The sequence below is a fragment of the Osmia lignaria genome, chromosome 7 (assembly GCF_051020975.1).
Source record: "Osmia lignaria lignaria isolate PbOS001 chromosome 7, iyOsmLign1, whole genome shotgun sequence".
Taxonomy (NCBI): Eukaryota; Metazoa; Arthropoda; class Insecta; order Hymenoptera; family Megachilidae; genus Osmia; species Osmia lignaria.
The window spans coordinates 8,400,956-8,425,622 of record NC_135038.1 but is presented as its reverse complement, the minus strand read 5'-3'; the positions used below and the strand labels follow the sequence as shown (position 1 = coordinate 8,425,622).

Sequence of the window (24,667 nt, the reverse complement as noted above, 5' to 3'; positions counted from 1 at the left end):
GATAACTAATGATTAAAATATAACTAAGAATGTATGGACTAAAAATAAGAAGATTAACCTGAACAATGTGTTGACTTTTACCGTGGTCTCGACAATTGTTCTAACGTTTAAGAGAATTTAAAAAACATCGAGTACATATTTTTTATAATTTTAATGACGCTAACAGATTCTGATATTATTTCTTTAACAAGAGAAAAGGCATGAATTAAGTGCTGGGCACCACCCAAATGCGATTATAATATTAAAAAATGTTTCGAAGCCGAAGTTGGTTTGGAGGAGGGCTCTGGAAACCCAAAAACCCTCATTCTTTAGAACATCTTAAGTATGTATATCTATTTAAAAATTGTTGCATTATCTAATTTTCTTTTTCATTCTTATATGTAGGTATCTATACAATGTATTATCAAAAAATCAAACTGTATCTGAGAACAACAGAGGTTTGCTGGTAGAAACTCTTCGTTCGATAGCTGAAATTTTAATATGGGGTGACCAAAATGATAGCAGCGTATTTGAGTAAGTATAATTAACAAGTTTACATACTTGTATATCAAACAATAATTTAATATTTCATTTCTAGTTTCTTCCTGGAGAAAAATATGCTTTCATTCTTTCTACGTATAATGAAACAGAAGTGTGGAAGCTACGTATGTGTTCAATTACTACAAACATTAAACATATTATTTGAAAACATACGTAATGAGACATCCCTGTGTAAGTTCCTTGTCAACTTTATGATTGCAATTAACTTATTATTTGTGGCCATCTTCTAATTAAATTATTTACTTTATAGATTACTTACTTAGCAACAATCATGTAAACAGTATAATAGTGCACAAATTTGACTTCAGTGATGAAGAAGTAATGGCATATTATATTAGTTTCTTAAAAACTTTAAGTTTGAAGTTGAATGCGCATACCATCCATTTCTTTTATAACGAGGTAAACGAGGTACACATAATAATTTTTTGTGTCTCTTTGTTCACATTTGCTAACCTCATGCTCATTAATTTTAACAATAAAACTACCCAATATACATTTACTACTACTAAACTAAAGCATTTTAGTTAAATCAATTCATATAATGCTTTTTACTGTGATCATTATTTAGTTTTCATCATATCATCATCATTTCGATTCTGCACTAAGCATATAAGAAAGGATATCCTTTAACTTAATTCTTTTTTATCAGCATACCAATGATTTTCCATTGTATACGGAGGCAATTAAATTTTTTAATCATTCGGAAGGAATGGTTCGTATAGCGGTGCGAACGTTAACTTTAAATGTATATCGAGTAGAAGATGCGTCTATGCTCGCATTTATACGAGATCGCACTGCTGCACCCTATTTCAGCAATCTTGTATGGTTTATTGGTAATCACATTATAGAGCTTGACACTTGTGTTAGAAATGATGCTGAGTAAGTAATTTTATAGCATTTTTATTTCTATCGAAAAGAAATTTTTATCATGTATATAATATGTTTCAGTCATCAAAGTCAAAACAGATTATCAGATTTAGTGGCGGAACACTTGGATCATTTACATTATTTAAATGATATTCTTTGTTTAAATATATCCGATTTAAATAAAGTTTTATCGGAACATTTGCTTCACAAACTGTTAGTTCCATTATACGTTTATTCTCTTATGAGACAGAAGAACCTTCTATGCCAAAATCAGGTATGTTTTCGGTTACTGAATTTCATGATCATGATATGGCAATAATTTTTTTTTTTTTTTTAACAGGAAGAGAGGAAACACGTGAGCACTGTAGTAGCCCTGTTCCTACTTTCTCAAGTGTTTCTAATAATTTCTCATGGTCCTCTTGTACATACATTAGCAGCAGTAATGGTACTATCAGATTTAGAAACAATTCAAACAGGGGCGAGTAAAGTGCTCGAAATGTACGGCGATATTTCATCGAATAAACCAATTGCTTTTTCACCGCCAAAAGAAAGTTTAGAAAAATCTCTTGAAAATTTAAGCGAATCTCTAACTGTATCGGATGAACTTTGCGAAGAAGAAGTTAATTTAGAAGAAACGAAAGATAGCACTGAAAATGAGGGCGAAGAAGTATTAGAAACAAATCATCCTAGCACATCATTTGATACTGCATCCTCTAGTGATACATCTGTATTTATGAGTCCTGAGCAATTAAATATAACCATTCCATCAGAAGGCTTAGAAGAAATGAATCATTTGAATATTACTGACGAAGAAAAAGAACGACTAGCATTGGAAAGCCCTATGATACCTTTGGCACGAAAGAAAAGCGAATCATTGTCGAATAAGCCGTTCTTAGAAACGATCTTAAATTCCTTGTTTTGCACTGAGAACGATTACGCAACATTATTTGCGTTATGTTTACTCTATGCTCTAGTTAACAACCAGGTAAGATATTTTAAAAACTATTTTGTGCAATTATTTCGTACAATTATTTTAATGAAATAATTGTTTAAGGGCATAGATCGTAAAACTTTGGAACCAATTTTATGTAATCCGCGAAATTCAACGAGTCTTTATAACGAACTTTTAATCGGTAGACTAATTCATATTATAACGTTAAGTTGTCAAACAAGTGAGTCAATTTTCAAAGCTTATTAGATATTTCAATTAATGATTTACGTTTTTACAAATGATATTTTTTTCAGATTCTAAAGTGAGACTCGTTACATTGGAATTGACGATTAAATTGTTAATTCAATTGGTAATGTCAGATGGACAAAATACACTAAAAGACACGCATATGACAGCAATTGAAGCAGCTAAAGAACAAAGCACATCGTTATTAAAAAATTTTTATAAGGTTCGTTATTATAACTTATTGTCTCTTACTCTGGTTTAAAAACTGTCACTAAATTAAAATTTTATTTCGTCTCTAGAGCGAAGACATATTCCTAGACATGTTTGAAGATGAATATAGCGAAATTCAGAAACGACCATTAAACGTCGAGTGGCTAATGATGGACAGTAACATTTTATTACCTCCAACGGGAACCCCGATGACGGGTATCGAATTTACTAAGAGATTACCATGTGGAGAAGTAAGTATATTAAGTATAAATTTTTTTTTACCTTGTAACGTATATTATTAATATAGTGTGTTTGTTACATTTACTAATAGAAAACAAAATTAATGCTTGTACAGGTTGAAAGAGCACGACGCGCTATAAGAGTATTCTTTTTAATAAGAGAACTTTCATTGACTCTAAACATGGAAGTAGAAGCACAGTTGCCCTTGACAAATCCAGCCAACTGTGTTCAAGTCGATAATGTTCTTGATCTAAGTAAAAACCTTTCCATTTTCATATATTATTTGACTTTAAATTAGAAAATAAATTAGACGCTAATAAACACACTTTTAAATAGATAACAGCGATTTAATCGCGTGTACGGTTGTATGGAAAGATGGCCAGAAGATCCGCCGTTTTCTAGTCATCGATGTTGTACAACTAATTCTTGTTGAACCTGATACTAGCAAACTCGGTTGGGGAGTAGCAAAACTAGTAGGTTTTTTGCAAGATATCGAAGTAGCTGGCGACAAAGATGATTCCAGATGTTTGCACTTAACAATTTACAAACCACTGAGTAGTAGTACCGGTAATCGTGTTCCACTGTTATCAACAAAGTTCATTTTCGATGACCATATTAGATGTTTGGCCGCCAAACAAAGGTGAGTAATTACAGTACGACTAACGCGTGTTAAAAATAATACATTTATTTATTCTACTTATCTCTGATTAAAGGTTAACGAAGGGGAGGATAAAAGCACGTCAGAAGAAAATGAACCAAATTGCACGATTACTAGACATTCCCACCAGTATACCTCATTCTTCGACACCACCCAATTACGCTTTACGTGGTTTACGACACGAACGTAAGATATATATGTGTCATGGAAAAGAGAACCGACTGTTGAAGGACAGAAGAACTAAATAACACTGAGTGGTTTGATTTCAGGATTAGGACGCGGACAAAGGCAGAAAGATCAACCGCGTCCAATGTTCACTGTAAACAAAGTTCCTGGCTTCGCAGCACAAATGCGTAGAGATAATACTACTAGACCTACCTCTGGTGTTTCGACATCAACTCCAAAACGTGCCGATAATAACACGAGTGAAAAGGGCCATGAAAACGGTTTACGTTCTCGAGACAGTTCACCCAAGATGCCAAGGCCACGTAGCGAGGAAATTCCTTTGGAAGATATGCGTCTTCGAAAAGCATCATTAACATCCAATGGACTGAGCATATCACATATATGTCAAGAAAAGAATGATGGTCAAATTTCTGCTTCTTCGACTAACGGTGAACCATCGACTGTGATTAGAAAACATTCTGAGGAAACGTCATTCACCTGTCCACAAGAAGTGAAACCACGTAGAAAAGGTCAAGTGGAAACAGTATGATTAAAAAAAAAAAATTTTTAAGAAAATAACAAAAAAAAGAGTAGAATAAGTTCAAAATCTCTTTAGGCAATTTAGAGAATGAATGAAAATGTGTATGTAATTTTCAGTTAACAAAGAAACATTTTTCATTGATGTAATAAAACGTTTTACTACAAGGTTCTTTTTTTAAACGATGACTTGGGATATCCTATGTTTCGTAATATTTTGTTTTAATAGAGAACGTATTTTAAAATAAATCTTGTAAAAAAAAAAAAAACAAGCTATTGTATATTTAGTGAAAGGTCGGGTATGAGGTGAAACTAATTTTCTTCAGTTCCTTTATGCTATGTAACATACAAGTATTTTGTACATACATTTCATCTAGATACAATATAATTGGAAGTTTATGTTTTTGCTATTTAAATATTACAAATAACGTCTCACTAGGCATGGTATACTTTACAATTATGCAACAAAATCTTGTATTTAATTTCTGTATATATTGTTGGCAATTTCTATAAACACGAAATAAATGATGCAATAACCTGTTTCTTTCAATGTACTAACAAAACGTAATATCACCAAGAAACCATTATGGAATATTAGAAACTTGTATAACGTAAATAAAATTTAACAAACAGAAACCAATATTAAACGTGGTAGGTATCACCAATATTATAAGTTTCTGTTAATTCATTTTTATTTTATTAATAGTTTAAAAAATGAATTTTTTTTTAATTCTACAAAGAGCATAAAAATTTTATAAGCTAAATAAAAACAATGCCAACGTAAAATAAAAATGTATATGCAATTAATAATTACCTTAAATGCACTTCTCATTATCAGTTAATCTTTATGTACGAAAGGATCTTTCAATCGAAGGAAATCAACTCTGCTGTTTCCGGTTTCGCATCTTCTTTCACCGATGTACTTTCGTTGGATGCCGCTGACATAGGAGTTGATGGTTGAAATTGCATCTGTTGTCCCTGGGATATGGGGGCCTGGGGCATACCTTGCATCGTTGGTACAGCAGGTCCTTGCGGACCTTGCATCGTTTGATTCGATGTCAGAATCGACGTGGTCGTAGTTCCTGGGGGTACCTTAATAGAAGTTGATCCCTGGGATGAAATAGGAGTATTCGAAACATGAGGCGGCATCGAAGGTCCTTGAGGACCTGTAGATTGTTGTTGCGGTCCCATCTGTGGTGGAAGGCCGACTACTTGACCCGGAGGACCGTGTGCACCAGATCCGATTTGTGTAGGTGAAGGACCCATGTGACCCTGAGGTACCTGGGGCATACCTATTTGACTCGGTGGTCCTGCTTGTGCAATTTGCGGAGGAGCACCTTGTTGTTGTGGTATATGTCCCGGTGTAGGTTGTCCTTGTGTTATATGACTTGGTGGACCCTGTTGTGGCGGTGGCGGTCCCATCTGATGTCCACCTACCTGCTGAAGTTGCGGTATGGGATTGGTCATTTGAGATATCTTTAAAAAAAAAAGAAGGAAAATAAAAACAAACAAACTCATCTTGAAAGTGATGAAACGAAATGCGAGAAAAACATTAAAACGAACATAAAAAGATAAAGAAATTTTAGAGTATATGGATTACCATCCCAGGTCCAGAAACAGAAACCCGACCCATAGCTTCGTGTCCTTGAATGGATGGATCTGTTGGTTGTTGCTCTGGATTAGGCATCGGTCCCATCACGTGCGGTAACATGGAATTCATTGGTGGCATATTGTAATTTTGTAACGGATATTGCTTCATCGAAGGTTGTCCGTACATGAATCCTTGACTTGTCGGAGACATAGGATTATAGTTTGATCCAGGCGTTTGATACTGCATGTGACGAACTGGTGAACCTTGAGATGGCCCGATAAAACCAGAAACAGCTTGATAGCCACCTATAATTTAATAAGAAATATAAAATCACGTTACAATGACACATTACTTATTTGTACTGTACCCATTATGTATTGCTGCTTTTGCTGTTCTTGTCTCATTTGCATTTCTCTTTCTTGCTCTTGAATTTTCTGCAAAGCAAGCTGACGTTGATATTGTAGATATTCTTGTTTTTTCTTTCTCATAATAGCCAATTTCTGAGCCATCAACATCTGCCTTTGCCTTTCAGCTTCTTCAGCTTGTCTCCGTAATTTTTCTCTGTGTTCCTCTCGCAATGCGTCTAACGCGGCTCTAGCATCTTTCATTTGCGTTAATTTATCTTGAAGACCCTCGTAATATACTCTACTATCATCTTGTTCTTGAATGTACGTTAGTAATCTACAGAAGTTCATTAAGTTTATATATATCACAGATATTGTAATCGTTTTCCATATTAATCAGTGTTTTAACGAACCTCGAGTGCATAGCGGTGATATTCAAAAATAAGGTTTGCACAGAACTATCGTTAGCAATCGATCTACCTCTCGACGAGTTGCTCTTCATTCTGTTAACAAAAATTTCAACCTGGGAACGTAAAGCACTGACAAATTCTTCCATCTGATTATCAACTTCGCCATTTTGTTGCTTCACGATTACGACTTTTTGAGGCATTGGACTGCTTATATTAGGAGCAGAAGGACTTGTAACATCTACTCTAGAACCGTGTTCTTCGATTGCCGTTTGTCTCTGTTCCCAATATTTACGATTTAAATATTTTGCAAGTTCAGGTTCAACTTCTTCCTCTTCTTGCAACTTCGATGGACTAGGACCCTGGAAATAAAAAATCGTTACGGATTTTCCGAATAAGCTCGTTTCGATTTCAAAAACTAACGGGTGAAGGTGGTGGAGAATACGTTGTCCTGGATATCGTTCCGGTATTTGACTTTAAAGCGCTGGTTGCTCGTTTCTTTTCCTTTTCTTTATGTTCTGCTTCACTTTGGCTTAAAGCTATAGCAAGATTGAGCTCCTCTTCTTCTTGAAGTTCTGTTGCCGTTTTTCTAGGCGGTACCTATCGCGAAAATACATCGTATTTTCAAATACATTTTTAAAAATTTGTATCCATCTTAGGAAAAAATTACACACTTGTTGCTGTTGAGCCAGAGAGCTATTGAGATATTCAGCAGGCAGATCTGGTTCCTTAATTGGTGCAGTTGACGGTCTATTAAAATAAATGACAAAATCATAAAACCAAAGAAGTCATTAAAATCAAATAGTAATTAATTTGTACTTACTTATGTACTTGTTCATAACATGCTTCACAAACTCGAACTTCCTTCTCAAATCCAAATTTTGGTAAAGTACAGTTTTTACTTGAACATTGGTTACAAAACACTTGCCCACATGCTCTACAATGATGTTTTCGTTGCACCAAAGTAAACGATACGCGACACCTATGACATACATCACCATCTACCCATTGTGGAGCAATATCAGCACGAAACATGGCATCGCTTTCTTTCAAAGTAGGAAACTTATGGCCTTCAGCTTTCATAATATTAAGCGTATCCTAGCATACATACATTTGTTATTAATATCAATGTTTTATATCATTTGAAACATATCAATACATTTAACAGACATACTTGTACTGCTCTGTATTTAGGACTATTCCGAAAAGCATGTGCCCAGGCTTGAATCAATTCTAAAGTTTTCAGTTTAACATTTTCGTGTGGTGTTGTTTTAACTAGTTCTTTAAGCTGCTCCATGTATTGTTTTGTACCGATTTCATCATGTATCAGTGTGCCACAATTTTTTACACAAGATTCCAGCACCTGAATGAAGACATATTTAGATTAAAAATTCTACTAAGTGGTTCTTAGTAACAATGGTCCAATTATTTCTTACCATTAAAGCATATGAAGCTACATGTGGATTACTATTTGTTACTTTCTTCTTTATGGCTGCAAGTGCTGCTTTAGGCCTAGATACATATAGAACATGACATTTCAATTTTTCATGGATAAAAATTTATGGTTTTTAAAGAATTCCTTATTATTAATTTAGAACTAATAACCCAAGGATAATACAAGAATAAAGTAATAAGGATTAAGGGATGATAGTAATATTTTAAAACATGTAAAGTAAACGTAGAATATTAAAAATATATAATCTATTTCTTTAAGGTGATCAAGGAATAGAGGTTAGCTTTAGATAGTAGTCACTCACTGCACATCTCCTTGACGTATTAAATCACAAATTTGAAGAATTGCAACCCAATCTGTTTCAAGTTGTAAATTAGTCGTCGCTTTCTCTACAACAAACGTAATGATAATTAATAAATTTGAAAGTCGGACATTTTGTTTGTTCCGTATAGACAGCAAAATCTTACCTAATAATTTATCAAAAGTAGGCGAGCTACGAAACATTTTGTTTCGACAAGAATAACTTTCTTGTTTTCGATTTTTCTAATGTGCTTAAACTTCAAAAAATTTGTAGTACGTCTGACAATTAATTCAATTTGACAAACACCTACTCCGACAGCACTATTCTGCCGACTGTAGTGTAACAGTAGTATAGCAAAATATGAGTCACGCAAACATAAATTACAATCGATTAGGACTATCGACTACTAGAAGGGAGGAACGAGATAATCGTTCCGTTCAATTAATTTTTAACTTGAATTGAATATTATGAAAAGTTAATATTATTCGTAATGCATACTTTCCTTTTATTTTAAAATTAAATTATTTATAATCTGTTTAAGGATCTATAAAACGAAATCAATGAATGTCTTGTGCATTCATTTATTAGAAAGTTTATTAGGACGTGAAGGAGGATTCGATGCTTTCCACGGAAGATCTCATCGTTTATTAATGTAAATTTTCACAGAGATCTAGTACAAATACGCTCAGTATTTATATACGTTCGATAACTAAACTAGTACTATTCCATAACTATACTATATTATGGAAAAGGTCTTAAATGTATATAGTTTCCTTTTAAAGATACCTTAGCATCGAGAAAAGAAACTAAGGACAATGAATAATGTTTTACATAAAGGAAACACCGATTAAAGTCATTAAGACGTAATTATGTACAAGAATATCTTTTCAAGGTTATTGATTTGTACTGTATTCAGAAGATAGTGCTAAGCACTATTAAATCCGCGAAATAAATGCAATAGAATTGGCGTTAAACTTTCTAATCTATAATCAATCCTCTCTTCATTCCTCTAGACGTTTGTCAAATTTCATACGTGCACTAAAATTCAGGATATAAAAAGAATATTTTAAAACGAGATACTTTAGAAACATGAACACGCATACGCAAAAGAATGATCAACCTAATAAATACATGATATAAATTACTGAATACAGTCTAATATTGCTTACGGTTCCCACAACCAAAAATTCCCAACATTCGCGATACATGGTTTTCCAACGATTTTACTACCACGCACGAGAAAAATCGTAGAAAAACATCAATTATATTCGTCTACAATTATTAGCAAACGATTATCATTCTTTTTGTAATTAGATAAAGACTAAGAGATCAGTGGTTCAAAAACCACTGATCGTCTTTCGATTAATTACACATAATAACAAGATGACTGCTGAAGATCTGTACAATACTTTTGTGGGATCTTCCGCAGCCATGTTGTACAGAAGAGAGTTACGTATTTTTCTATCATTTAAAGATTCATTCTAATGTTTCGTTCTTCGCAACGAAGGTATTAACGATTTAAAGGAAACGCAGATTTCTAGCAGACAGATTATAGTCTTCTACTGGTATCTGCCATCTATTGTCCCAATATTCGCTCTTCGTTCTGTATGCTAAATGCGCGCACATGGGTAATCGTGTTGCACGCTCGCACCTTCTCGATACCGACCAGTATATAAATTCTTGCGGACACTTGTACAGATATCCTTGAATATTATTTCTAGAGTCCCGTCTGCATTTATAGAACGCCGAGCTGCAACCTTGTCTATAAGGAAAGTGTCCTTCTCCTGGGCAGAGTTGATCAGTTGATACTTTCACCTGAAACCAAAGGAACATTATAAATAATGATGCAGAAGTACTGGAAATATCAGATGAATATACTTACAGGAGATACAGGACTGTCCTCTAATCCTCTATAAAATCTTCCACTAGCTTTGGGAGTCGTACAAGCCTGGCTACTCTTCTCTTCAGGCAAACATTGTATCTTTTGTTCATCGAAGACGGTATTCTCCGGACAGCTCAACACGAGTACTTTGATCTCCATGTTACCTTCACTGGTGCATTGATAGAACAAATTACAATATTTTGGATGTCTTCGGAAACCAGTTGGACAAGCCAACACGATTTGTTCGTCGGTCAAGTTTCCAATTGGGCAAGGCGTCGAAACGGAAGAATCGGTTGTCGAAGTTGTTATTTCCGTAGTCTGTTCCGAGCTTGGGATTGTACTACTTTCACTGGTTCCTTCGGAAGTAGATTCTGTTGTCACTGTGGATGTAGATTCTGTAGTCGCTTCAGAAGTGGACTCTGTTGTTGCCGCGGATGTAAATTCAGTTGTAGAATCTGTACTTGGTTCTGATGTAGATTCTGTACTTGATTCAGATGTAGGCTCTGAAGTTGATTCAGAAGTGGACTCTGTAGTTGCTTCAGAAGTAGGTTCAGAAGTGGATTCTGTAGTTGCTTCAGAAGTAGGTTCAGAAGTGGATTCTGTAGTTGCTTCAGACGTAGATTCTGTAGTTGCTTCAGACGTGGGTTCAGAAGTGGATTCTGTAGTCGCTTCAGACGTAGATTCTGTAGTAGCTGCTTCAGTAGTCAAGGCAGTAGTCTGAGTAGACTCGGTCGTTTCTGATACAGGTTCCGTAGAAGTTGTCGTTTCCATCGAGGATGACGTTGATGTAGATTCAGTAGTACCTTCGGTTCCCCTAGACTCTGTCGTGGATTCTGCACTGCTTTCAGTAGTGGACGATATTTCTTCCGTGGTAGAATCTTCTGACGTACCGGACGTGGGCGTCATGCAATCTCTTGCAGGATAGACCGACTCAGGATAATTGCATACATCAATGCTGGGGTCGAATATGGTTCCAGGTGCACAGTCGAAATGGTATACGTTGAATCCTTTTCCATTGTCAACGCAACGATAAAATTTATCGCACTGTGTTGGATGTGGATAGAAGCCTTCGCTGTTGCAGACTATAGTATTATTAGGCTTCTTCGTGGTGCAGTCTGGAACGCCGGATTCACTGGAAGATGACTGTGAAGTTGAGGAAGTGGAAGACGACTCTGAGGTTGACGAAGTAGACGAACTTTCGGTGGTTAAAGGTTCCTGAATTTCAGAGGGTCTCGATGAACTGCTTGCAGTTTCATCCGTTGACGACGAAGTTGTTGAGTCAGTTTGATCAGTATCAGATCCAGATGTAGTACCAGCTCCCGAAGTAGAACTAACAGTTGTCGTTGAACCAGTTATTGAAGTACTATCCGTGGATCCTTGATCACCATGGTCGATCTTGTTACTTTCAGTCGAACAGGAAGCTACTTTACTGATGTGGTTGCAAGTGACGATAGACGAATCCCAAGCTGTACCCGATGGACAGTTGAAGTCGTATCTGTGGAACTGCTTTCCAGAACTCACGCAACGGTAGAATTTTCTACAGTCGGCTGGATTTGGGAAGAAACCTTCTTGCGTGCATCCTGATGTTCCTGGAGATGCACTGGGTCCAGTAGGTGTTTGTATGTCGGATGCGGTACTGCCTTCTGGGACAGATTCTGTAACATCTGAAGATGTAGACTGAGAACTGACTGAACTGGTTTCAGTTGCAGACGTGGCAGGGGACTGTGAGGTTGATGTACTAGTCGATGACAGAGTTGACGACACAGATGTTGATGATGATTCGGTTGATGTAGAAGTCGATGGCGTGCTTGACGTTGTGACGGTAGGTGCAGGTTTAGTAGATGAAGATGGTGCGTGATCACTTGATGGTGCACTTGTTTGTGTCTGTGATGCTTCTGGTTGGTTAGTAGTGTTACTCACTTCATCAGTGGATGAATCTGGTTTGGTGCCGTTTGAAGAAGCTGGTGAACCAGATCCATCCTTACAATTAGGAACAGCATACTCGTGATTACAGCTTTGAATGGTTTGGTCCCATACAGTTCCAGTACCGCATTGGAATTCGTATTTAGTGAACATAGAACCACTACCAACGCAACGATAAAATTTTCGACAATCCTGAAGGTTAGGGAAGAATCCTTCTTCGGTACATTCTGACGTTCCAGAAGACGAGTTAATCGTTGTAGTTTCAACGTTAGACATAGTGGAAGTTGAAGGAGGCAAGGAAGAGACAGATTCCGTGGGATCTGAAAGTGTGGACTGAGGACTAGTTGTGCTTGATTGAACTGTAGAAGTGGAAGACGTGGATTGTGATGTCGAACCACTAGTGGATGGACGATGAGATGAGGTTGACACAGATGTTGTTGAGACGCTTGATGATGTGCTAGTTGATGGAGTAGTGGAACTAGTTGAGGACGGTGCAACACTTGACGATGATACCGGCGGGGGATTACTTGTTTCACTTTCAGATGTACCTGGCTTATCAGTGACTCCACCGATTTCATTGTTTGATTCGTCTGGAACTTTGTTCTCTGAAGAATCAGGGGGACTGGTTCCACCTTGACAATTAGGAACAAGATGCTCGTGATTACAGCTCTGAAGTGCCGAATCCCATGCAGTACCAGTACCACAATGGAATTCGTACTTCGTAAACTTTGAACCACTTCCAACGCAGCGATAAAATCTCCGGCAGTCCTTAGGATCGGGGAAGAATCCTTCTTGTGTACAAGTTCCTGGCGGTCTTGTTGTACCTGGAGTTTCTGGAAATACACACCGTTAGTAATGCTGTTACAATCGTTTGTAATCATACATACATCAGCAACAATAAGAATACCTGAAGGTGTACCAGGCGTGCCAGGTGTGCCAGGAGTGCCAGGCGTACCTGGTGTATCAGGTGTGCTAGGTGTACCAGGCGTGCCAGGTGTGCCAGGAGTGCCAGGCGTACCTGGTGTATCAGGTGTGCTAGGAGTTCCGGGTGTGTGAGGAGTGCTAGGAGTTTCGGGCGTACCATGGGTTCCAGGAGTACCGGGAGTACCATCAGTGCCAGGAGTACCAATTTGTCCTGGTATGCCAGGGGTTCCAGGAACACCATGCGAACCAGGAGTGCCAGGGGTACCAGGAGTACCCGGTGTACCGGGAGTACCGGGAGTGCCCGGTGTACCGGGAGTACCGGGAGTCCCAGGAGTGCCAGGATGGGCAGGTACTCCAGGTCTACCAGGAGTTCCAGGACGGCCTGGAACTCCAGGAGTACCAGGTTTTCCTGGTGTGCCAGGATTTCCAAGTACTACAGTTCCAGGTGTTCCAGCAGTGCCAGCAGTCCCTGGAGTACCAGGCGATCCGGGAGGAGGGATAGGAGCTTCGGGTGTGCCAGGAGATTCTGGAGTGCCAGGTGTTCCAGAAGTGTCAAGAGTACCAGGGGTTCCAGGAGTACCAGGAATTCCAGGAGTGCCAATGTCTCCTGGTATGCCAGGTGTTCCTGGTTTACCAGGCGAACCAGGAGTGCCAGCGGTACCAGGAGTACCCGGTGTACCGGGAGTACCAAGGGTCCCAGGACTGCCAGGATGGGCAGGTGTTCCAGGTGTACCAGGGGTTCCAGGAGCGCCCGGAGTGCCAGGAACACCAGGGGCTCCAGGAGCCTCAGGAGTGTCAGCAGTTCCAGTAGTATCAGAAGTACTAGGGGTTCCAGGAGTACCAGGGACGCCAGGAGTACCAGGTTCTCCTGGTAGGCCAGGGATTCCTGGAATATTAGGCATACCAGCAGTGCCAGGGGTACCAGGAGTACCCAGTGTACCGGGAGTACCAGGCGATCCATGAGTGCCAGGATGGGCAGGTGTTCCAGGTGTACCGGGAGTTCCAGGAGCGCCCGGAGTGCCAGGAATACCAGGTTTTCCTGGTGTGCCAGGCCCTCCAAGAGTACTAGAAGTTCCTTGTGTTCCAGCAGTGCCAGGCGATCCGGGAGGAGGAATAGGAGTTTCGGGCGTGCCAGGAGATTCTGGAGTTCCAGGAGTTCCGGGAGTACCTGGAGGGCCTGCAGTACCAATTACTCCTGGTCTACCAGGGGTTCCTGGAATATTATTAGGCAAACCAGAATTGCTAGGGATACCAGGAGTTCCCGGTGTACCGGGAGTACCAATTATTCCTGGTCTACCAGGGGTTCCTGGAACGTAATTAGGCAAACCAGGAGTGCCAGGGGCACCAGGAGTACCCGGTGTACCGGGAGTACCAGGGGTCCCAGGACTGCCAGGATGGGCAGGTGATCCAGGTGTACCAGGGGTCCCAGGAAGGCCCGGAGTGCCAGGAGTACCAGGGTTTCCAGGATTACCAACAGGAGCAGGGACTCCAGGAATACCATTAATGCCATTAATACCAGGTATTCCTTGTATTCCAGAGATTCCTGCAACATTAGGCAAACCAGGAGTGCCAGGTGTACCAGGAGTACCCGGTGTACCAGGAGTACCAGGGGTCCCAGCAGTGCCAGGATGGGCAGATGTTCCAGGTATACCAGGGGTTCCAGGAGGGCCCGGAATGCCAGGAATACCAGGTTCCCCTGGTCCAGGATAGCCAGCAGTTCCAGGTGTTCCAGCAGTGCCAGGAGTACCAGGCGATCCGGGAGGAGGGATAGGAGCGTCAGGCGTGCCAGGTGTTCCAGAAGTGCCAGTGGTTCCAGGAGTTCCAGGTGTGCCAGGGGTACCTTGAGATCCAGGAGAACCAGGCTGTCCAGTAGGATCACCAGGTTGACCCGGTTGTCCCGATTGACCATTAGGGTCTCCGGGCTGTCCGGGACTGCCTGTATCACCGTTCCATTGTCCGTCATTATCTCCGGTATCACCATTCCATTGTCCTCCATTATCTCCCGTATCTCCATCCCATTGTCCACCGTTATCTCCGTTCCATTGTCCACCATTATCGGCACCAGTCCCCGAACCTTGCCTACAATCTTCGCGTGTTACCGCCCAAGGATGATTGCACCCTGGAATTTCTGGATCCCAAACAGTTTCAACTCCGCACGAGAATTCGTACTTAATGAATTTGCCGTTGCCGTCTTTGACGCATCTGTAGAATTTTCTGCAGTCGTTCGGATCGGACATAAATCCTTCCTGAGTGCACTGATTCTGACCTTGCTCAACATCGTTCTCCCATGAACCGCTGGTTACCGGAGGCCGACTGGTCGTCGATGGACTACTGGTAGCCGTTTGGTAAGACGTTTGCGGTGGTCCAGTTGGGGTCGTAATATGAGTCGTAGTCGTAGGTATCGCGGTCGTGCGGCTGGTTTCGCTAACTGGTGTCGTCGGCCATTGAGCGGAGGATACTTGCGACACGGTAGATTCATTCGAATCGATCTCGTTCTCATTCCCACCACACTCCGGTCGACCGCTGTCGTTTGGATGAGTGCAGATGTCACCTTTATCCTTCGAGAACACCGTCCCAACACCGCACTCGAATTCGAACTTTGTCAGTGGACTATCGTTGCCCCAATCGACGCATCTGTAGTACACCCTACAGTCGTGAGGATCAGGATGATATCCTTCCTCCGTACACACGAAAGCATCGTTTCCTCGTCCGTTTTGCGCACGAAAGATACGATACGAGTCTAAAAGAGTAGAAATATCTGAAAATTTACAGATTACACGGTTCTCAACATCCTCTTATATACGACTGTAATATTGATCATTCTTCATCAGGGTGAAGGATTTGCAGTCAAGTTTTATGATACAGCAAACATAAAATAGATTTAATTGACAAAGCTTCGCAGCTCTACGTTTCATGCAAAACCAGTTTAAGAAGACCAGCGATAATAAGAAACAAGACGCCACTGACAGAGATGAAGAGAAACAAAAATAGTGGCAATATCCCATGAAATATCAGTAGGCGTATCACGCGTTTCCTGAACTGTACTATAAATGAGCTTGTCAAGAAAACAGCTAGTTCGCGCATTCTCAATGGCGATGAAAAACACATTTACCGCGAATCTCTCACCTCAGACTATGAATATTCCAAAGCGATTCAACCTCGAAACGGAGGTCAACGAAATCTTACCAATTTCTCCCGACGCTGATAAAATCGCTGCTATCAGCAGGCCTAATGCCTGCAGGCATATCCACATGGCACCAGTTTATCTGGTCTAAAAGAATAAAGAGAGAATCGAATTAAAATTTAAATTACCCTTCCATTTCGAACAGATGAACAGTGATCATAATCCAGTGTTCATTAACGGTGGAACCCTATCATTTTAACGGGATAAGACAACGTGACGTAATCTGCATCGTTTTGTAGGACGAAAGGCGTGGATTTCCTCAATCGAGAATTTCGCATAAACAGCCGAAGATAAGCAACCTACGAACAGTTACTTAAACGTCATGCTTGGCCCACGTCCAATCTTCCCCTTGATCGACGTCCAAAGGATTCTAACTGTCAGACCCGGTGACCTTACTTGGAATAATTCACGCATCATCGACGCTTCAGGATCAAACGGTTCCCGTTCCGCCGCGTCCTCACCGATCGCTGACCTCGATATCATTTTTTTTCCCATTCGATCATCGTCCGATAGATATATACACGTGCTACAACAATTTGAATATTTACCCATGCCCGATTCCCTTGTACAGTTACACGTTAGCCGCGATCTCCGACACGCCTTTAATCATTTAACACGATACGTTGTTCTCGCGAGACCGTAAATCGCCTCTAGTCCTCTTCGCGAATAGAATAAGAATTCTTTCATGGTTTATTCAAATGTATCGATACCCCTGTGTTAGAAATTGTTAGAATTTATCGAGATGGAAGAAATCTTCCCCAGGAAAGATGATTAGATCCTGGATTCTCACCCTTTCCCATAAGCATCCCCAAGGAAAATGACGTTGTAAAATGACTATTAAATAAAATATACTCTCTAAAATTGACTCTTTACTGTTAATTTACACATCGTTAACCCTGTGATCTTTCTTTCAAGAATGAAAACGAGTTAGATTGTACCCCGTCGTTAATCATCCGTCTAATTTACATGATCCAGGTCTGACAAAGGGTGGCATAAATATCATCACCATGCAGGGATCTCGCAACGAATCGCAGTGTGCACGACCTACGACTCGTCGACGAATGGAGCCAACGATCAATCTGAACCTGGGCAAAAGGGAAAAGGATTCAAAGGTGTTCCAGCGAGAGAAAGCTGAAAACGAAGCCCACGGTCGTTCGGGTCCTTTCTCTCGCTGGCTCGAATGAAAAAGAGGATTGCATGAACGCTGCTGACATAACATAGGAATGCCGTCTCTCAGCTGGCTATCAGTGCAACATTGTGAAACGCAAGAACAGGCGAGAATCACGGTGACATAACTCGCGAGCAGAGTCAATGTCATTGTCGGTGATCCTGACATTGGAACAGACTTGCGCATTGAAATGGCAACCGATCTTCTGTATCCAATTCTCTGGAGCGTTCGTTAGTTAAGGAGTTTGGTTATTGGAAACCAGTTTACTTAACCCTTTACGAGGAGGATCGTTTGATAGACTCGCGTGAGACTCTGATTTACGAAGCTAACAGGCGAACGTTGCGTGTTGTGAACGCCGATATCAGCTGGCTTTCGTTCAATCTAAAGTGATAAACTTTATATTCCTCTCTTGGAATATACAGTGAGTCCAAAAAAGATTTGTACACCATTTAAAACAGAGTATCTCGTTTAAAATTGGACCAAATGACTTGAGGTTTCTCGAGAAGCTGTACAAATTAATTTACTAATTGTAAGATATGTGCCTTTGTCGTTTTAAAAAATTATAATTTATTGAAATCGTGGAAAAAAATAGTGAAGGGAATTTTTTCAAATAAATTATGTTTACGTTGAAAATTTCATCGATCATTCAAATAAAAAAGTACAAAAATTGCCTTTTACTATTTCTTTCCCGATTTCGACAAATTTAAAAGCGCATATCTTAGTAAATTAATTTGTATAGATTCTCAAAAAACCTCGTCATTTGGTTGAATTTTAAAACAGAGGTACTTTTTTGGACCCACTGTATCTTCCCCGGGTGACGCATCGTAATTCCTTGCACCCGCAAAATTCCTTGTACCCGGGAATTCTTGAAAAATGTGTACAAATAGAGTACGTAGGTCGCGGATTCAATTTTATCGTCGGTACGATTCGGCAAAAGCTTCTCTCCTCGTTGAATGAAACATTTTCCGTGCCGAGGGTTCAGGCCCCGTTCACACGAGATCCGTTGCTTGAATACAAATCGATGGTATCCCATGTGGACGGTGTTCTCGTTTCGTCAAGAATCGCACGAAAAACAGAGGGATACGTTTCGTGGATCGCGTTCGAAACAGTTTTTACAGCGAGTGTCTGAAAATTCCGAAAAATCATCCGGCAGAAACAAAGTGAAATTATTAATCGACGAGGTATTCGCGTTTAAATGTAAATGGATATCTTCTCTAAAACGTTGCCGCACGTAATGGTATCATTATTATTCATAGTTCGGTCTGTTCGTCGTTGAATACAATTTGCCAGACTCTGCTAATGATTATTCGAACACGACGGCTGATATATTGACCTCTTAACCGATCGTTTACCTCTAATTGCGGGTCGAACATATTTCGTTCCCGATCATCGACGATTACCAATGTAAATGCATCTCCGAAATACGGCACGAAGGTGCACGGAGGTAACGACAGCCCGGTAAGAAGTTACACGACTTATTTATAAACCGATTCGAGCCGTTCTGCCACCTGCTGTTAGGTATCCGAGGAACGAGAGAACTCGAAGAAGAGAAGAAGAGAACTCAAGGACGGTCCGTGTCGTGTATTACCTTGAGTTCTTTTAGACGATCGCTTCGATGCTGGTGAAAAAATTGAATTAAAAATTGAATCAAACGCGATTCGATACGCATTGTTTAAAGAAAAGATTGTTTCGCGTGCCCTCTTCCTAGGCTATCATTAGGTGTACATCTTCCGAGGGCTGTGATTTAACTAAAGGCACCCGGAAGATAGGCGATTTCGGATGCCGAGCAAACGATTTAATTAATGCCTTCTCTATCGGTGTTGCAAAACACAAAGCCCGTTCAACGACCCAGGAAACCGCTCGTTAAACCTAACGGACGAGTTCTTCTTCAATTTTTGACTGAAGGTAATAAACCCTTCTCAGAAATCCTATCAATTTTACGGTAATCTGCATATCTCAGCACACTGAGATTATCTTTATTTAATAGAGAAGAAAATGTATTTTTCCATTGAAACACGACGATTTTCTTATCGAAGACAGTCGTATAATTGTACGCTCGAAACGCGTGGCCTCGAATTAGAATCAATTTGCCTGATGAGCCGCGCTAATCACGATTCAGGAAATCAGGGTGTAGTTATCCTCGCGGATAATAGTCGGCGAGAAAAATCGTAGAGAAAGTTTTCCCTCGATGAATCCGCGGAGGAAAGAGAAGTTCTTACATCGCGTTATCGTAAATTACACGGCGCGTGATGTTTTTCATCGAAAATTGTCCTTCGATCCTATGAGATACAAGAACGATGTACGCCCTTGAAGAGCTCGGAATGGTCGGTTTAATCGAACCAGTTCTTGATCGAAACGCAAAATGACGATCGAACGTTCCTCGAAACTATAAAAGCTGCGGTTCCAAAGAGACGATTCCTTCGGCATCGCGAATTGCCATGTCGACGGTACAGTTTAGCATATTTATTACAGAGGAAAACTCGATGAAGAATGATACAGATGCGACGGTGGATCGTGTCTGGAATTCAAAGCGTCCTCTTGAAAGCGAAATAAGGAATCCATTTAATGGATCCAGTTCTTTTAGATACATCTTGAGAGGAGATGTGGGGTAAACAACGATAGGAGGATTTGATCGAGAGTAAGAACAAAGAAACAACATTGATATTTACCCAGTGCGATGAACTTAAACTGTTACGATAGCGTGGCTGGTTGCGATAAGAATAGCTTTGAAATTTGCAGGGACGATTTTTCTCCCGCCTGATTACAGGGGAGACCGGGTATGGTTGTCACATTTTTTTAATTTTTATTTTTTACAGTTTATAGTTGCAGGAAAGTTCATTCGAACATAGTTTAATACAAACTGCTAAGTTTATAAAAAAAATTAGTTTTATGAATATTACCAATAAGATTGGGAGTTAATTCACATTATCTGTAGTAATTATTTTGTGACAATGTACACACATTATAAATAGCCAAATTTATTAAGAAAAAATCAATTCGATTGAAAAAGTAACAATTTTATTTGCATTTGTCTTGAACACAAAATTAAACTTACAATTATTAAAAAAAAAGAAAATTAAAAATATAACTCTTTGTATTGATTACGAATCCTAAACGATATTAAATATAAAATTAAATTTTTAAATATTTATAATAAAATTGAGAATTTTAAATCATTAAAAAGTAGTTGTAGAAAACTTGTCAATTATTGAAGATCATTAAGCCAGCAGTCTTATCGTTAATCAGAATCATCTGAATCGCAGTGATGGCAGATATACATTGTTAATCATTGCGAATACATGTGACAAATAACCCCAAATTTTCTGTGACAACTTGACCCACGACGTTAAATAATTTAAACTATACACTAATTTATTAGGAAGTTCGAAAAATGCAAAAATATTATCAGAATAAATTAGATAAAACTCTAAACTATCGGATTTGAAATACTAAGAAACCAATATACTTACCTAATGGATATTACAAAAATTTACTTCAAATGTATAAAAACTAACAATGTCCCGTCGTGTTTTAATACTAATCTACAGCGAACTGAGCGATCGCGAGGAAGAGGCAACAATATATCCTCGTGGTGCCATGGGTTATCGGTTATCAGTACATTTCTATTATTTAGTGTCTTTTTTATAACAATTGTGACAACGAACCCGTGTGACAATCATACCCAATCTCCCCTACTTTTCCTTCTCCTTCGCGTTTCTCCCTCTCTGTATATGAAAGAAAGATACTTAGAATATTTCAGAAGATTTATGCAAAATATAGTTCAGATGGAACAAACTTGTTTAGGCGTTAATTATTTCGATGTCACTTTAATATCCGTTCGATTTATTAATGGAAGAAGTTTAACGTCACCGTTTAAACCCGTTGAAACAAAATAATTTCCAAGACGGCAACGAGTATCTCGAGGTAATCGTATCCTCGGCGGCTCGCAATTAAAGGGATACTTGTAAATTGCACAGCGCAAAAGCCATCCCATTCGTACCGTTTACTTCGTCCTCTTCATTTTTCCATTATATCCCTTATTCGCGACGGAGCCAACCCGTAGATTTATCATGCATCGCATGCGGGCTCGGCTCGAACGAGGTTCAAGGCTTCGGATAATGCTCTATGTATCACGTTTACGAGAAAATGAGAAATCCCGTCCCTGCTGCATTAAAGTCCCCCTAAATAGAGCGTAATTGCACGCGATCGAACGAAATAAGATAAACGTAAAGGAATGGCTGAGACCGCGAGTCTCGTCAGCCTTCTTTGGATCTGTTAATAACGATTTTCTGTTAGATATTTCATCGCGACGATGATTATTTACGCGAGATGAATACATAGAGCTTTCGTTGCCACAGGAAATTGAATTTCCTTCCTCGGATTCGAGAGTAAAACGAAGTCTCGATATCCGGTGAAACGCGTGCCTGACGATTAACAATCCAGCCACGTTTCTCGAGCAACAATTACATAACGATAAGTGTCAATTACCATTCAGGTTAATTAAACAACGTGGAAAAGAACGACGTTCTCCGGAGAACGTTCGAGTGAATTACGATCGTTATCTCATCGATGCCAGAATAACGTCGAGTATGGTGTATCAAGGCATAAATTCATTGTACAAGGAGAATATCATTAGACAATTGAATGACTCAGTCGAGGAAGAAATCTCTTTTATTTTTGCATTATGGAAAATCATTTTTTACCGCTAATTCTGCAATCCTCCAAGGTTCTACTCTCAATTAAAACTGTCGATGAAATTTTCCCAACATTCCCTTTGTTTCTTTCGATAACAATTATATCAAAGTTTAGAAGGAAAAAAGTAAAGAATTTCAAGAAGTTACATTAACGATCAAAAGTATTCGCTATCAGAGATCGTACGATACGTTTATTAAATTTGTCGAAGAAATTTTTCCAACATTCTCTTTGTTTCTTTCGATAACAATTATATCAAAGTTTAGAAATAATAAAAAAGTAAAGAATTTCAAGAAGTTACATTAACGATCAAAAGTACATATTCGCTATCAGTCATCGTGCGATACGTTCTTCGAAAGGGTTAGCGATGAGCAAACATTTCTGAACGACAGTGTATCGGTTGATGTAATCCACTTTTAATCGACTTCTTGCCTGTGACAATGAAATAAAGCCGGGTGCGAGAGAAAAACCGTACCGTTCAACTGGCTGCTCACGAACCAAGCGGAATGTCCTTCGAAGATTCCCAGTTTTTATCGCGAATCCGGGAAGAGCGACTCGTTAAGGGACGCGAAAAAGCACCGCGTGCATCCGTGCACAATGCATCCTGTTTATTGCACTTTGTATCCTTCAATTAGAAACTCGCCGTTACACGCAACTGATATTATTATTACCAACGTCGCGTTTAACCGAGGTACTTCAAGCTCATCTACATTCTGGAACGTCTGGAAGCAATCGCTGCAGCTCGAAAAAATAATTTCCAACGACCTTCGAAATACAAAAAGGATGCGTTTATGGAGCAAAAGGAGGATCGTGACGAGGCAATGCCGAGGACAAGCGGTTGCATCGATCCAATGCCAAGATCGATGAATTCGAAGCGGAACGCTCGATCGATCCAAATACAGCTCGCGATTTTCGGCCGGGCTACGCGACGTGAATCGACGATCGAGAATCGGGGATTTTTCGGTCGGCACACGTACGTTCACCGACACGTTGTAACCTCTGTAAATCGTGCCTGTAACCCGGTAAAACAGTTACGTGACTCTGCCGATTGTAAACCACGAACGGGGAAAGAAAATCGAAAAGAATCGTGTCGGAGTATCCGATCGTCGATTATCTTTTCTAACGTTTCGCAATCGATCGATTTTTCCTGCGTGTCGATAAAGAAACACGCGTATCGATAATTAATCGTTCGATAATAGCAGGAGGGTAAATTACAAGAGCGCGATGGATGCGTTTCGCAACCGAGAACCTTTATCAAACATAATTACCAGACACGCTTAGGCGAGCAACGTATTAATCAGTCGGAAAAAAGCAGGTTTCGATCAGCCTTCCTTTCGTCGAATTAAGAGCCATGTATTAATTAAACACAGAACGCGCGAGGAAAGCTTAATGCAAGGACTCGAGAAATCGAGAGGTGTATCCCATTAATATCACTGAAATTTTGACGTCACCGTTACACGATTATTACCACGCGTGAAAGAAATATTAAACAAACTACTGATTCAACCAGGAACCTAATTAATTCAATTCAGTTATCTAATGTGTCGTGTAAACTGTCCACGGATTTCCTCTATAAATCTATACTAATCTCTTTCTTGCGTCTCGAGAGATGTTTGTAATCTATCTCGAGGTTTACTCTCGTAAATTCACCGTTTACTCGAGAATTTCAAATTTCAGACACTCCTCGAAGCTACCGGGGATATTTATCTATCGAACGACGAAACTTACACTCGAAGATCCTTACACTTGAGATTCACTTGTTTAACACTGCGACCCCCGTCGAGGATCGCGATCTAGAAAAGAGGATCGGTGATAGACACCACTCACCTGTTCACGGGATCAACGACGAACCGAAGAGTCCTCTTTAACAGATCCTCGTCATCTCGCGGTTAATTGAAAATTTCAAGCACCTCGTTGGACGATCGAATATTGTCGAACGTGGATACGAGTTCGCGAGACGTTTTCAGGAACTTATTCTGGAAATCGGTTGCCGATCGTGCCACGTTCTCGAGAGGGAGTAAGTCCTGAGGACGCGGATGGCTCCTACTTATAAAGACTTGGCCAAGACTTGGCTCTCCAATTGGCTTCCACGTGTGTGTTCAACGTCTACGTAAGTCGGTACCCCCTGCACGTGCGTAGGTATGCGTGTCTGCGTGTGTACACAAGAAGGAATCGTGGGCTTCGTCGAAGGTAGAAGGGGGCACAAACCGTGTTCCGATCGTTATACGCTCGATGCTGCTGTTACACATTACACAGAGAGAGTCAATGCCGAGTCGAACGAGTCGGTGCCTCTTTGCCAAATCGTTTCGTTTTCAATTTCATTTCAAACCTCCGCCTTTCGTCCGATTTTTAATCCTATTCTGCAACGGTGTCTCAAAGTAGGGATAAATATTCGAAGATCCCA

General features: G+C 39.9%; 3 protein-coding genes across 12 annotated transcripts; 1 reads left to right on the top strand and 2 right to left on the bottom strand.

Moving 5' to 3' along the window:
- Positions 1-185: 185 nt before the first annotated feature.
- On the top strand, positions 186-4,425 carry ema (C-type lectin domain containing ema). Of its 4 annotated transcripts, none has more exons than XM_034324465.2 (14): positions 186-322; positions 385-513; positions 578-711; positions 791-939; positions 1,190-1,419; positions 1,489-1,681; positions 1,748-2,392; positions 2,462-2,579; positions 2,653-2,807; positions 2,884-3,045; positions 3,150-3,288; positions 3,371-3,674; positions 3,748-3,878; positions 3,962-4,425. In XM_034324465.2, exons 1-14 carry the CDS (start codon positions 249-251, stop codon positions 4,405-4,407), a joined length of 3,009 nt encoding a protein of 1,002 aa, XP_034180356.2. In that variant the 5' UTR covers positions 186-248; the 3' UTR covers positions 4,408-4,425. The 4 variants fall into 4 exon arrangements, with proteins under 4 accessions (XP_034180356.2, XP_076545342.1, XP_034180355.2 ...); XM_076689227.1 differs by having other exon boundaries at positions 3,126-3,288; XM_034324464.2 differs by having other exon boundaries at positions 791-948.
- Positions 4,426-5,124: 699 nt separating this feature from the next.
- On the bottom strand, positions 5,125-8,847 carry Hrs (Hepatocyte growth factor regulated tyrosine kinase substrate). Of its 2 annotated transcripts, none has more exons than XM_034324466.2 (11): positions 8,657-8,847; positions 8,494-8,578; positions 8,173-8,248; positions 7,911-8,099; positions 7,560-7,834; positions 7,411-7,486; positions 7,160-7,336; positions 6,743-7,098; positions 6,353-6,666; positions 5,995-6,290; positions 5,125-5,870 (listed from the first exon to the last, which is right to left on the bottom strand). In XM_034324466.2, exons 1-11 carry the CDS (start codon positions 8,691-8,693, stop codon positions 5,259-5,261), a joined length of 2,493 nt encoding a protein of 830 aa, XP_034180357.1. In that variant the 5' UTR covers positions 8,694-8,847; the 3' UTR covers positions 5,125-5,258. The 2 variants fall into 2 exon arrangements, with proteins under 2 accessions (XP_034180357.1, XP_034180358.1); XM_034324467.2 differs by having other exon boundaries at positions 5,125-5,834.
- A 244-nt stretch (positions 8,848-9,091) lies between these two features.
- Positions 9,092-24,292, bottom strand: LOC117604421 (uncharacterized). 6 transcript variants are annotated; one of them, XM_034324449.2, is made up of 6 exons: positions 21,042-21,168; positions 16,406-16,490; positions 13,203-15,977; positions 12,844-13,128; positions 10,373-12,036; positions 9,093-10,305 (listed from the first exon to the last, which is right to left on the bottom strand). In XM_034324449.2, the coding sequence occupies exons 2-6, from the start codon at positions 16,470-16,472 to the stop codon at positions 10,009-10,011; spliced, it is 5,088 nt and encodes a 1,695-aa protein (XP_034180340.2). In that variant the 5' UTR covers positions 16,473-16,490; positions 21,042-21,168; the 3' UTR covers positions 9,093-10,008. The 6 variants fall into 6 exon arrangements, with proteins under 6 accessions (XP_034180337.2, XP_034180339.2, XP_034180336.2 ...); XM_034324451.2 differs by having other exon boundaries at positions 10,373-12,027; XM_034324446.2 differs by lacking the exon at positions 21,042-21,168 and adding an exon at positions 24,091-24,292 and having other exon boundaries at positions 9,092-10,305; positions 10,373-13,128.
- Between the last annotated feature and the right edge of the window lie 375 nt (positions 24,293-24,667).

Bases quoted from the DNA above. Each gene is read 5' to 3' on its own strand.
- LOC117604421 (XM_034324446.2), bottom strand. From the start codon at position 16,472: ATGTGGATATGCCTGCAGGCATTAGGCCTGCTGATAGCAGCGATTTTA. The intron at 15,978-16,405 runs GTAAGATTTCGT...GTAAATTTTCAG, and splicing joins ATCAGCGTCGGGAGAAATTG to ATATTTCTACTCTTTTAGAC. The intron at 10,306-10,372 runs GTAAGTATATTC...CTTTGGTTTCAG, and splicing joins AGGACAGTCCTGTATCTCCT to GTGAAAGTATCAACTGATCA.
- Hrs (XM_034324466.2), bottom strand. From the start codon at position 8,693: ATGTTTCGTAGCTCGCCTACTTTTGATAAATTATTAG. The intron at 7,487-7,559 runs GTAAGTACAAAT...TTATTTTAATAG, and splicing joins TGTTATGAACAAGTACATAA to ACCGTCAACTGCACCAATTA. The intron at 6,667-6,742 runs GTTCGTTAAAAC...GAACTTCTGTAG, and splicing joins ATCACCGCTATGCACTCGAG to ATTACTAACGTACATTCAAG.
- ema (XM_076689226.1), top strand. From the start codon at position 249: ATGTTTCGAAGCCGAAGTTGGTTTGGAGGAGGGCTCTGGAAACCCAAA. The intron at 949-1,189 runs GTACACATAATA...CTTTTTTATCAG, and splicing joins TTTATAACGAGGTAAACGAG to CATACCAATGATTTTCCATT. The intron at 2,808-2,883 runs GTTCGTTATTAT...TTTCGTCTCTAG, and splicing joins TATTAAAAAATTTTTATAAG to AGCGAAGACATATTCCTAGA.